Source organism: Rhopalosiphum maidis, chromosome 1 (genome assembly GCF_003676215.2).
Source record: "Rhopalosiphum maidis isolate BTI-1 chromosome 1, ASM367621v3, whole genome shotgun sequence".
In the NCBI taxonomy this organism is placed as follows: domain Eukaryota; kingdom Metazoa; phylum Arthropoda; class Insecta; order Hemiptera; family Aphididae; genus Rhopalosiphum; species Rhopalosiphum maidis.
Genome location: NC_040877.1, coordinates 75,424,447 through 75,437,875, shown reverse-complemented (window position 1 = coordinate 75,437,875; position 13,429 = coordinate 75,424,447). Strand labels below are relative to the sequence as shown.

The 13,429-nt window shown below is 26.3% G+C and overlaps 1 protein-coding gene across 10 annotated transcripts in view; it reads right to left on the bottom strand.

Moving 5' to 3' along the window:
* LOC113555524 (rho GTPase-activating protein 21-B) overlaps positions 1-13,011 on the bottom strand; it is a 62,323-nt gene extending 49,312 nt beyond the window's left edge. For 9 of the 10 annotated variants that reach the window (XM_026959894.1, XM_026959896.1, XM_026959897.1 and 6 more), the window contains exon 1: positions 12,521-13,011. In XM_026959894.1, the coding sequence (XP_026815695.1) occupies positions 12,521-12,568 (48 nt within the window). In that variant the 5' untranslated portion in view covers positions 12,569-13,011. The remainder of the gene's footprint in view (positions 1-12,520) is intronic. The other variant, XM_026959895.1, reaches the window with a different exon arrangement.
* Positions 13,012-13,429: the final 418 nt, after the last annotated feature.

Below are 13,429 nucleotides of genomic sequence, written 5' to 3'. Positions count from 1 at the left end.
AATGGAACCCGTTAGAGGTCCGGTGATGCCTATAGTGCTTATGTAATTTTTTCCTCGCAAATATATCGTCATTCTTATACAGAAATAATGATCTTGTTTTTTAGAATCAAACAATTATCTTTTTAATAGAGAAAAACATTCTACAGTCTGCACTTAACTTCGTTTTTTAATATTTTAATCTAAAACTTTATAATATGAGTATGTCTTTAAAAAAAAAAATTTAAGCTTCTTAAAAAATATATATTTTATCATTTTCATAAATAAAATAAAAATTAGTTGAATATGAGTTGTAAAAAGTCTTTTTTATTTTAGGTAAAAAAACAGTCATGAAAATCTCACAATTCTACTAGAACTATACCAAAGAGTTTTTTCTATGAAGTCATTTTTGTTAATATATATAGTACACCGTACCAACTCTTCATAGATAGGCATAGATTGGTGGCAACTAAAATGTAAAGTTTAATTTTCAAATTTTATAGAACTGCGAAAAAACAACATAGGATTCCTTTAAAATGTGTTATTATAATATACACACTATAAGAACGATTTGTAACTATAAAGTATGGGGGTATACTAATAAGTAATAACTAATAGGTACAGTATAAAATATACATAGTAGCTATATGCCATGCATCCATGCAGATGGTATATTGCCGTCCGGTTAACCGCGGATAGGTCTTCTTCGACGTCTCTCGTCCAACGCGACCACAACACGACGATATAAAGTGGCGAAAAGGGAAACCACACGACCGGCGAGTTTTTTGTATGGTCTATAATTATTGTACGTCGTTGGGCATCGATGGAATTACGTCACCGTCTACCTCACACCTGACAAGATATACACAAATACGCACGCATGTAAAACATAATATACTAAATAGTATATACTATATACACTTACTGTCTACTACTACTACTACTACTACTACACTACATTATAATATGATATATTGTATGCAATACGCCGTATGGCTTCTTATTGCTATATGTATAATACATAGAGTAGCAATAATAAACGGCAACGTATGACACAAAACTACGTTTCAAAATTTCTCGGAAATCGCACTCACATAACCATAATAAATAATAATATATTTTTATTATAATTATTATCAGAATACGGATACGTATAGATACCTATAAAATATATACTACCTTTATTCGTATTATTCAAAATGTATACTTGGGAATTTAATGCAATAAAAAAAACCGTTCTTCAACATTTAAAAAGGAGGAAATAATAACGGGGTACAAAATAATAGGGTGAAAAATACGTTACAGTCGTTGGGGGGAATACTAGACTATAGTATACGCGAATAACATGAATATCTACACTATATATACACGCTACGGTTCGTTGACTCGGCGAAATACTCAACCAGCAGGGTTAAAGGAAAGGGGAGGAGGGATATATATTTTGTGCATAAACATAAATATAATATATTGGATACAAATATTAAAGATAAAGAATTAAGTTTTTTTATGCTGCCGGCATATTATTCTATTCAATATTTTTGGACTAATTAAAATTTTGAGTTTGACATGATGCCTGGAATTAAATCTGTAATAATTGTTTATATTTCTATCAGATGTATTGGTGTAATGAAAACCACAATTCTGAAATCTAGACTAAAAGACGCGAGTATTAAGTAGATATAAAAAATTATAGTTAAGTTCCACACAACACTACAACTAGTCTGCGCGCATAAATTGAAATAGTCGCGTATAATTAGACGGGTCTTGTGTAACTCGTACGTAGTACATACACTGGTAGCCAGAAATAAAACCAACTGTCCCACTCCCCCCTCTAAATTGTACTAACCTTATAAATCATCCTGTTTCTCGGGAATTAAAGTCATATAAATATTATACATAATAACAAAAAAAAAGATTGGATCCAAAAGAGCAAACGAGCCAGAATTGGTGAAGCGCACAGTGTACTCGCACACACTAATACGCAATGTACCTAAAATAATAATATTCCACTTCAAAATAAGTTGAGGACACCAACCTGCATACTATGTCTTCATCTTATAAACGAACATCATAAAAAATTTACGGTCAATAGAACCAATTTTGAGTAACTTTATGATAAAACTTAAAGGAAATATTACCTTGGGTATCTCAATGGTTTTATTTAATATATTAATTTTGAAGTGAGCCATTAACATTTTAAAATTGCAACATTTTACATTGTTATAAATCACTTTAAAATTAAACTATCAATAAAATCCAACGAGATACGACCCTAGATACTATTTTTATACATTTAAATTTTATAATACAAGTCAATTCACTCTAATATTATAGCTAAACACATATGATTGTTACATATTGAACACAAATTTGCCATGTTGATCATTGTTTTCAAAACAAAGACAACACAGCGGAGATGACTTTTTAAGAAATAACTGCAGTTTTAGATAATGTTGAAACTTATAAAATAACTTAAATACGTATATAAGAAATAAGTAGATTTTGTTTTAATTTTAAAATTCATAAAATTAAATTGTTTATTATTTATTAGTAAAAAAAAAACCTGATTTAATTTATTTTTGTATCAATATTATATTACAGTTTAGACGGAGTGATTACTATTCGAATGTCGTACATTAAATCAACAATTTCATATAAACATAAGTTAAATTATAATAATTATTTTTTAGTCGTTAATCGTTAACAATTATAAAATACAATACATAAATTATATGTTCATATGAGTTCATGACATTGCACACCAACTATTCTCGCGTTATCTATTTACACATTTTATTTGTTTTATAATTAATAATAAAATTTAATACCTAATAATAACAATTAATCTAAAACAAATATAAATATAATATGTTATATGACTTATAGGTTATGAATATATATGTACTTATAAACAATACAAATACCAGAAAAATCAACAACACATTACAAACGTTTAAACTACAAATTAAAAATAAATAAAGATCAATAATAATTGAAATCTTTATAAATATTTTAAACTAGTGGGTGTTACCTGGTCATTAACGTACTCAGATTGCGATTCAATTTTTTTCTTCTTTTTCTTCAATAGAAAAAAAATTCTAATTGCTTGTTAATTAAATTTCAAGAAAAATACTTAAATTGTATTACTACTGTAGAAACTAGAAATAAATTTAAACAGTTTAATTCAATATCAAGATTTTTAATAATAATAATGGTCTAGTCTAGTATTCTTTAATCATAAGCTTTGCTTTCTCGCATTTCAAAATGGATAGTATAAAATCCTTATTTGCATGAACTATACACAAATACAACGACAAAAAAAACTGTTTCCAACAGTAAAAACATAACCAATAGGCAATAATGAAAAAAATAAAAATAAAAGTAGTATTATTAAAATGCTGCTTTAAAAATTGTTTACATTAAATTCCCATTTGAACAAATAATTCTGTTTATGAAAAAATCCGAAGAGTTTTATCAGGACTCCTGGTGATCTAGGAAGTCACCTGCGGGTGATGTAAATATGTTACGATTCAGCTAAAATCCATGAATCAAAAGTCAAATGAATCGATTAGAATGGTTAGATATCTAGTTAAAGATAATTCTTCCTTCTATGAAAAAACGAACGATAAATTGTATTTCAACATAAATTAATACAATACAGTACGCACAATTTATTATAGTAAAAAACAGAACAATACATTAAATTCTGAGTAGAACTGAGAGAGGAGTATTATATTGGTTTTACAGTATCTTTGCGCCAAACATCAGTCCAATTTAAGTATAACAAATTATATGGTCATTTTTCATTTTTCCCTCAAATACCTTAACATTTCTAGGTTAATATATTTTCTTATATAACTTGATTTAAACGAATAACACTTTTAAATATCAATAATTTACGAAAAAAAAATATTGACGAGTTGGGTTATTAGGTTAGGTTAAATTGATTGGTCGATCTTTCTAGGAATTCGTCGGGCATTCATAAAAAAAAATGTTGGGAGAGAGGGTTACAAAATTTAGCAATACAAATTGTGCCACAACATAGTAAAACATTTTTTTTCGTTACTCGAAAATATTTTGGAGAGGGTGGGTGAACTCCAAACCCCCCTGTATACGTGCCTGTCCATCGTTATAAAAATTAATTTTACCATTATCGGTCAGATAACGTGGAAAATTCTCAAATAATAATTCTTTGAAGCTTAGACTAGAATAAATTCATTTTTTTTTTTGCTGAACAAACAAATCTCTTACTAAAGAAAGCTAAATTCTCCTGGATGTCAATTACCAGGGACTTGAAATTTCGAATGAGGCTCACTTATTTGTAAAGGTTGGCAATCCCTGGGTTAGAAAATAAATTAGGTACATTTTAATATAGGCTGTCAATGCTTTAATATAAGTATATGATACCTATCATTAACCTATAGTTAAGTGAAATTCAAATTCTAAACATTTAAAAATCATTAATTAACTATATTTAAACAAATAAACAATCATAATTGTTTATAATATTCAACTTTCGCTAGCATACACTTTCTATAATTACACAACGCATGACTTATGACGAAGACTTTTATTATAATAGAAATAGTATTGTACATAAAACTTTTTTATTGTTTGTTCCAGAGTTTGTTTTATTTAATAAATGTTTAAAATAATTTTTACACTACAGCAGTTCTTCCTTAAACAATATACATATAATGTATTACCAACACAATTATAATGTTATTTTAAGAGGAAAATTGTACCAACACCATATTTTTACAGTCGATTCGACATCATAATACACCGATGTTGTCGATTTATGATTGACGTATAATAGTCATTAATCACTTACGTACCGAGTAAAAGGTGCAAATTGCGTTTAGAGGAACTCGTGTATGCTCGACTGCTCGAGACAGAATGTTACATTGTATAATAGTCGAGACTCGCTAAATATAAATGTTTCTCTTCTACATTCTAATTTATTATTATACAGTATTGGAAATCATCATAATTATAAAGTTTTCATTGTGAGGATGACTAAACTAAAAAGATAAAACTAACGTTTTTCAAAACCTTAAGTATTTTAATGTATACAATTCACTATAAAACATGCGTTGTATATTAGATTACAGAAAAGACACATAACTACATAAGTATTAAGTATAGTTTTATAGTCTATAGTCTATACATTATATTGTATTTTGTAATAGTCACTTGATAAAGGGAAACTATATGTGTTCGTAAATATTTACAGTTAAAAAATATTAATTATTTCCTTCGACATTTTAAATTATATACGCATATTATTATAACAAAAGTATAAAGGTATTTATTTATACTATAATTTAAATCACATTTCATGTTTAATTATTATCAAAAGTGTAAGCTCAAGATTAATTTACATTAATAAAATGAGAGGTAAAAACTCGTAAACATCTCAACTGTATAATATTATTTAATAAATTATTATTATACATATTTTTATTATTATTAATTATTGATAGTTTAAAATAGGTATTTATAATTATTTATTCACGCAAAATTGATATTTCATTGTCTCATTAGTAGATAATTCTTTCAGCATATAATTGTTAAAACTTAAAATGTATGGTTAGATATATGTTGATGGATGATGTTTATAAGTTATAATATATAAGCCAGAGACTAAGTACAAATAACAAATTAATTTAATTTAAATTATTCAAGTACAATTTAAAACAAGACACGTGTTTAGATTATAATTTACAGCACTGCAAATTCTAATCACAAACACCATATACGTGTTATATTATAATGTGTCATACGACATGAGCACATGGTTTCCAAAAGGCATAATATATCTATTATAAGCAATCATGTTGCATTATTTAAATCCAAGTATAGTTGTAGTTGGTCATGATAGATTAAGATAGAAAAATGATTTTTTACTTTTTTTATGCTAGTCTTATAAGTTGTTAGAGGCTGGTCACTTTCCTTCAACACTATTGGATGATGTAACCCATATGTGCGTACGGACGTATGTGATAAAACCTATGTCTGCAGGATTAAAGTATATGAACCCCTGTTTGAATTACATCGCTTTTTACACTACTTTGAATTGTATAAATGTATTTATTTATTGTATACGTGTACTTCTTTCCCATACACATTACAGTCTAAAAGCCACAGGTTCTCCCGTCATCAATGACGTTCCACCCAAAACCCGATTACCCGAACATAATTCGCGATTTATTTCTGTTCCTAACCACACTGCCGACAACGACAAACATGGTGTTAAGATATTGTTCGATGAGATAAACTTATTGCCTGCTGTTTTTTTATCGGTTTCATTGAATTTATATTGAAAAAGCTAATATTTCTAATGTCGGATGTGTACAATTGAGTATATAATTTTAATATCCATCCAAAAGAATAATTATTTACATAAATGTACATTTAAATTTGCAATTTAAACAATTTGATCTTTATTTCGATTTCGTGATTTTGGCACTACACGACTTAATGAAGATACTAAAATAATGCATTATGTAATATACTGATACCTACTTATTAAAACTAAAATAAACTTCTAAAACTTAACTGTTTTATACATTTATATATTTAAAATTACAAATATTATTTTATCCACTTGTAATAAAATATTTTAATTTCGGTTTAGGATTTTTTGTATTTATAATTTATATTAATAGTTGTGACTGAAATATTATTTGTAAAATGGTTTATAACAATTTAGTAACTATTTCGATATTCAAAAAGTAACAAATAGTAGTTTATTACATAAGTCAAAACCTACTATATAAAAATACTTAATCTACTTATTTTATTTAATAAATCCGTATCTATAAATTTTACAGTCTATAAACAACAAAAGTTGATATTTTTATTAATTTAATTTACTTTTATTTTTGGTGATATAATTTATTATAATAAACAATAGATACACTATATAATTGTTATTAAAATTGAAACTATACTTGGCTAACTATTAACATTTGTTTAATAAAAAACATCAAGTAAAAATATACCTAAATTATTATTTGGCAAAATGTATTAATAAGTGAATAAGTGTTATATACCCAAAATCCATTTACTTAAGACACTCAATATTTTCAAAAACGTTACTGTTTTTTGAAATAATTAGTATCTTAAGTTAAATTGATCACACCGTATATACAAAACTTATTGTAAAGTACGTGTTTTCATATCAGAATACAAAATGATATAATAACTATGTCTCTACACAGAATAAAAAAAATATTGTTTATTTTTATCAAATTAATTCAATTTTGGTTATCATGACATACATTATTAATATTTTATTAATGTATTTTTTTTTCTATTCAAACACGTTTTCAGACTAAAATTAAATGCGTGAGTCTTTAAACATTCATTTTAACTGACTACAGACATTGTTATTTAAAACCAATTGCATAACATAGTTTTAGAGGTACTATAAACTACAACTTAGAATGTAGGAAGTACGAACCACAACGTCACAAGTACAATTTATCCCACCATTGAAAATTTAAACTCCGGTATTGAAAATGTCCTCAAATTCATCAAAAATACAGATCTCCACTTAAAAATCTAGCAATATACTGATAATTTATAATGTATTAACATTAATTGTATATATATGTATGTATGTATTTATTTTATTTTGTGTCTTACATTCTAGTTTTTTCTTCCCCCCCAACTTAATGTAACAATACACCCCTAAACTTAAAAATAAAAATAAATATACTTTAGTCAATGGTCCTAGTTGCCGAAGCAGTTACTACAATAATAATAATAAAAAAAAAAAAACTATAACTTATTATATATTATAGACTAAACGATTCATAATGTATATCAGTAACTATTTATTTTCAAATATTAATTAATTAAGAATGTTAATGATATTATTTATCACATTATACATGATTATTAATACCTACCAAATGGAATTCACGTAATTAATACTTATTAAGTATATAAAATCTAATTACATTATCTTCAACAATTCCTTCTAACATAATACTCTAATTATTAGCATTTTTTCACCATATTGATGTTTTCCGTAATAAGATATGCAAGATGATTCGTTTATTTAGCATTTATCTTCATAAAATAAAATTGTCGATGCCATATTTCATATAATACTGTTAAATAATAAAGCAATAACATTTGACCATCAACACTGATTTTACCAATCATTGGAATATGAGCGCTTCGATTATTCTTGCTATGTAAAATATTCAATCATTTTCACATTTGAATAACAAAAATAACCCCAAATAATCGATCTAGTTTAAAACTAATTTTTGTGTAAGAATTTCAACTTTTCACAATTATTTTAAAAAGTTCTGGATAATTTTTACTTTTGACTCCCAGTTAGTGTATCAGATCTATTTAATAAAATTAATTTACCTACCTAAACATTTTTGTAAAACTAATACATTTATAGTTCCGATAAGAATCTAGAGGTTTTTAGCGCCACAAAACACTCCTTAAATGGTAAAAATATCTCAAAATGTAAAATTATAGTTTTTAAATAGGTACTTACAAAATGAATAAATGTATTATTAAAATAAAAAAAATGGGGTAAGCATACATGATGAGTCACCCAACAGTTCAAAATATTACAATAAAAAAGATACAATTAAAAATAATTTATATGTTAAATTATTGGTATCGTGATTATTAAGTGGTCAATATTGCTTGCGTATTATGAGAAAACGATGATACTTTTGATTTTATTTTATGGCTAGGTACTAGGTAGTCTTTATATTTGTTTGTAGGCCTCAACTATAATAATAAATACATCAACAATTTACGTCAGACAATTCGTACTCTCAAGAAAAAAAAGAAAGCCTGACAAATTATAGTAATATGAACGTGACTTCTAACTTATAATCTCTTATGTATTAGAAATATTATGATGTGGCGTGATGTCACTATTAGTGACAGTCAGAAAGAGAAAAAATCTTTACACTTCGCTATTGTATAATATGAATGATAAATCGATTACAATCAATATTAATTCATTCTTCATACAAGTATAGTTATATAAGTTATTTGCTATTTAATATATTATAATTATTATTTGCGCCTTAGATGTATTGTTGATAAAAGCAATAAAAACGGTATTTATAATAATCAGAATAAGTTACAGCTAACAACAGATTAATAACAGTTTGAATAAAACAAGAATAATATATTTTAAGAGGACGTCGTACCTATATGACGTATTGTCTTTGTCTTAATACTTACATACCAAATTTTACATCTAGAAGAATACATTATACTGTGTTCTTTTTTATATTAGAGTTAAATTATTAGATTTAAAGATAAATATATTATTCTGGGTCTTGCGTAGTATTTATTTAATTTTAAATTTTAAAACAATTTATCAGCATTTTAAAATCCTCATAATTTGATTGGAAATAATTGTTTTCTCAGCGTATAACCATTTAACCAAGGACTTATGGAATTTAAGAAATAACATATAGAAACTATAATGACGTTATGTTTGAAAGAAATATTATATACTCAATAATATATCCCGAATATTATCTTCTTAAATTGTATTATAAGACAGATATTTGTATATCTATAAATTATATATAATAATAGCCTAATGCTTGGAAATAACACTGAACTTAGATTATAATATAATATTGTTAAAATATAATTTAGACAAAGACAACTCTAGCAGCCTCTTAAAAATACAACCATAAATAATTTAATCCTAATAATTTAAAAATAAATCTGACATAATATACATATTATGGACAGGAAATTATTGAATAACTAAAAATGAAGGTTCCTATTAGGAGATTACTGATATGAGTAATATTTAGTAATTAGTACTCTAGTATCTACAATTTATTTGTTTTTGTTCCGTGTAAAAAATATAATATATTACTCTATTACTCTATAAAATGTACATGTGTAATGTATACCTAAATATAAAAGGAATAATTCTCAAATACTTAATAGGTATAATATATTACATGTCATATATTAATGATATATGAAAACTATAAAATCTATTGTGATATGAAATTGGTTTGATTATGACAAAATAATCATAGTTAACTTTATTATTATTTATTTATTTATTTTTTTTTTTTTTTGGTAGTTGACATAGGCTATAGTATGTCAATTGACAGGAAACATGCATTGTGACCACATAATATAACTTCTGATCTCGTTTGTTCAGCTATTATTATTTTAAGTGCGATATCCAGGAAGTGGCCACTGTGAGTGAGACTTTCTAAACCGATGCAATTATTTGTTACCTCTAACTCTATGTGTACAATTTGTATTATTATTAATATTATCATTTAAGATTATGACATTATAGATAAGCCACATTGTATTTAATTTAAAAACTATGAATAATTATATAGCAGATAATTAAGTAGGTAGTACAATTTCCTTATAATGGGTAAATGGGAAATTCTGTCAACAAAATCTGATGATCCAGTATATACAATTTAAGAAATCTACCTGCCAACTGGAGATTTATTTGATCAAAACCATCAAGGTCATCTGCTTGTCAATAGACGTTAATATAACCAAAGACATACTAGTTTTTTATACTTTGATTTCTCAAATGAATTCAAATACTTATACTTACACAGAGTTTGTTTTTTATTTCTTTTCTAAAGGCAACTACCTCAATATACCTTTATAAGAAAATAAGTATAGATATATGTTATGATTCATTTCTCTACATACACATGTGCTCAAACTTATAAAACATTGTTATACCACCAAGTTTAGTGTCTAGAATAAAAACACATTATCAATCTTTTTTTATATATATAAATTTATTGCATCGGGTATTCAATTTTAATTCATATCAAAATGTTAGCATGATTTAAAATTTTTGGATATGGCTAAACAGCATTAAACAAATAATAGTATAACATAAATAAATGGATAAAAATATCTTAAACAAAGTAATTTAAGGATTAACTGGTATACATTACTAAGACAGTAGTTTATAGTATTCATAAATCTCGAACAATAAGTATTTTATTATATTTGTTTTTTTTTTTAAATAATAAGCAAAAGTAAATAACTTTTTAATGCAACATCATAACAAAAATTACTATTTTTTTGATTACTCACTTAACTAGATATTTGATAAAACAAAATTATAATTTTAGGATTCAGCAATAAGTACACAGTATACGAAATTAATACTTCGGACTAATTTTTAGAAGCTTGTAACATTTTTACTCCACAAGAGATATTTAAAAAACACTGAGAAAATGTTCTGAAAACTGGTAGTGTCTCCGGAAAATTAGGATGAATGACAACCCTAAATTACTAATTAAGTTTTTATTACACATATTATGATAGTATTTATACTTTGATACATTTTTTACTTAAAAATACAGTCTATTTTAATGATTTCATTAAAAAGAGAAGTTCCCAGGGACAATAATACACAAATATTAATAATTGTTCATAATTTTAAAACTTTATCGAAGTTTTAATCAAAGATAATATAATGATAGATGATTTTCTTTAAGACCTAATTATAAAGTTTATAAAATACTAGATATTTTTTATAAAAATGAAAATAAGTATTATTCACATTGCAATTCATTTGACATTCAATTTTTTTTTAATAACTTTCATAATATAGGTATGGTACAAATAAAAAAAATCAATATTGATGTTTGCTAAATGTTTAGTGAAAATATGTGTGATTAGAAATCTAAATTTTAACAGAAAAATTAAAAAGTATAGGTACATCTTTGAATGATAACATTTTTAAAAAATAAACAGAAATTATATAATAAATATTGAAACCATAACAGGCATTAATTATTAATCTAAATTTAGATGAATAAATTAAAAAATATTTCCACTTAAATAGGTAATCAAGAGTTAATAATAGTATTTAGCTTAAAATCTTGCTTATAATATAGGTGACTATTATAAGAATGAAATTTACACAAAATTTGACTTATACCTAACATGTATTTAATTGATGAAATAGTATTAACAGACATCATCTTCACTCAAGTCATATTGTATTTCAATCATTTTTATTTTATATATTGCGTATTGTTTTAACTACCTAAAGTTATAGTGGTTTTTTTAAATTTAATTTCTTTACAGAGAAATATTGGTCTTTAATAAGAAAAATTTGTTATCCTTCATTTTGTCCATATTTTTGAGTATATTATAAGAGACGCATGTGTTATAAACTAGCACTTGTACTTATACAAGAGGTACTATTTATTTGAAAAAATTAAACAAAATATCTAGTATTTAAAACCCAATTAAATTAAACTTGTGACCAAGGCCAATATTGATACAAGTAGATAGATGATGATTGTTTATTACATGAAACACACGACAACCTACATAATTTTGTAGACAAAATAAATGATTAATGGAGATGCTATAATTACATTATCTTCAAGGATAAATCTCATCCCTATGGTAAGGTGGCAGATTGGTACTTAGCACTTTAGCAGTGACATACCAGCTGGGAACTATGTATAACCAAGCTTAATATCTAACACGGTACAACGAATAATTATATTTGACTTACCGATGTCGAAGGTGACCATTCTCTATTTTCCGAAACATCTTCAGCCATATTCACCCTGCAAGACACAGTACAACAAGGATGGTGATAGGTACGTTCGGTAGAGCTTGTCTGCTTGGTAGTGTTTACCTGGGATGTTATCGTCGTCGGACCATCTGTAGCCACGGGTATTGTGTTAAGCACCACCACCGCCGGCAATGGTGTCGCGAAACTCCGTCCACTACAGCGGTCGCAACGACGGTCGCACGGTGACCTGCTGCATTTTATTCAACCGCACGATACGCGTCGTTGCGATGGTCGGACCATCGGAACGTTCACAACACGAAAATCGACACACCACGACCCCACGGAAAGAAAATATTTATTATGAAAACGCCAACAATTTCGCTCCAACAGTTGTAGTCCAACGGCTATACTCTCCTACGACGACGGCAACAAGAGTGTGTATCAACTATCAAGTATCAACGACGAAGGAATCGAATTAAAAAAAAAGAAATGTGAATAAATATAATATGATAGGTAGAGTTGTAGATACTGGTGCGTTTTCCAATCAGTGGTACAGGAGTTGCAGTGCGGCCAAACACGAACGCACAAAATACCGTTATACCGCACGTGTACAGCCATTTGTATAGTATCTATTGAATACCGATAATGTTATAATATTCGTATTAAATTAAATATTTATAATAATTATATCGGCCTATTATGAGTACTTTAATATTATAACTATACTGTGTGTACGTAATTTCTTTAAAGTTTAATCGTGGTCATAGAATAATTATTATTTGGAACCAGAACACGCATATTATCAAAACATCTTGATAGTTCAAGACTCGTTTAATTGTTCGAATACGAGATTTTTTTTCTTGTTACATATTTTGCTCTATATTTTTTATTTTTTATATTTTCCGT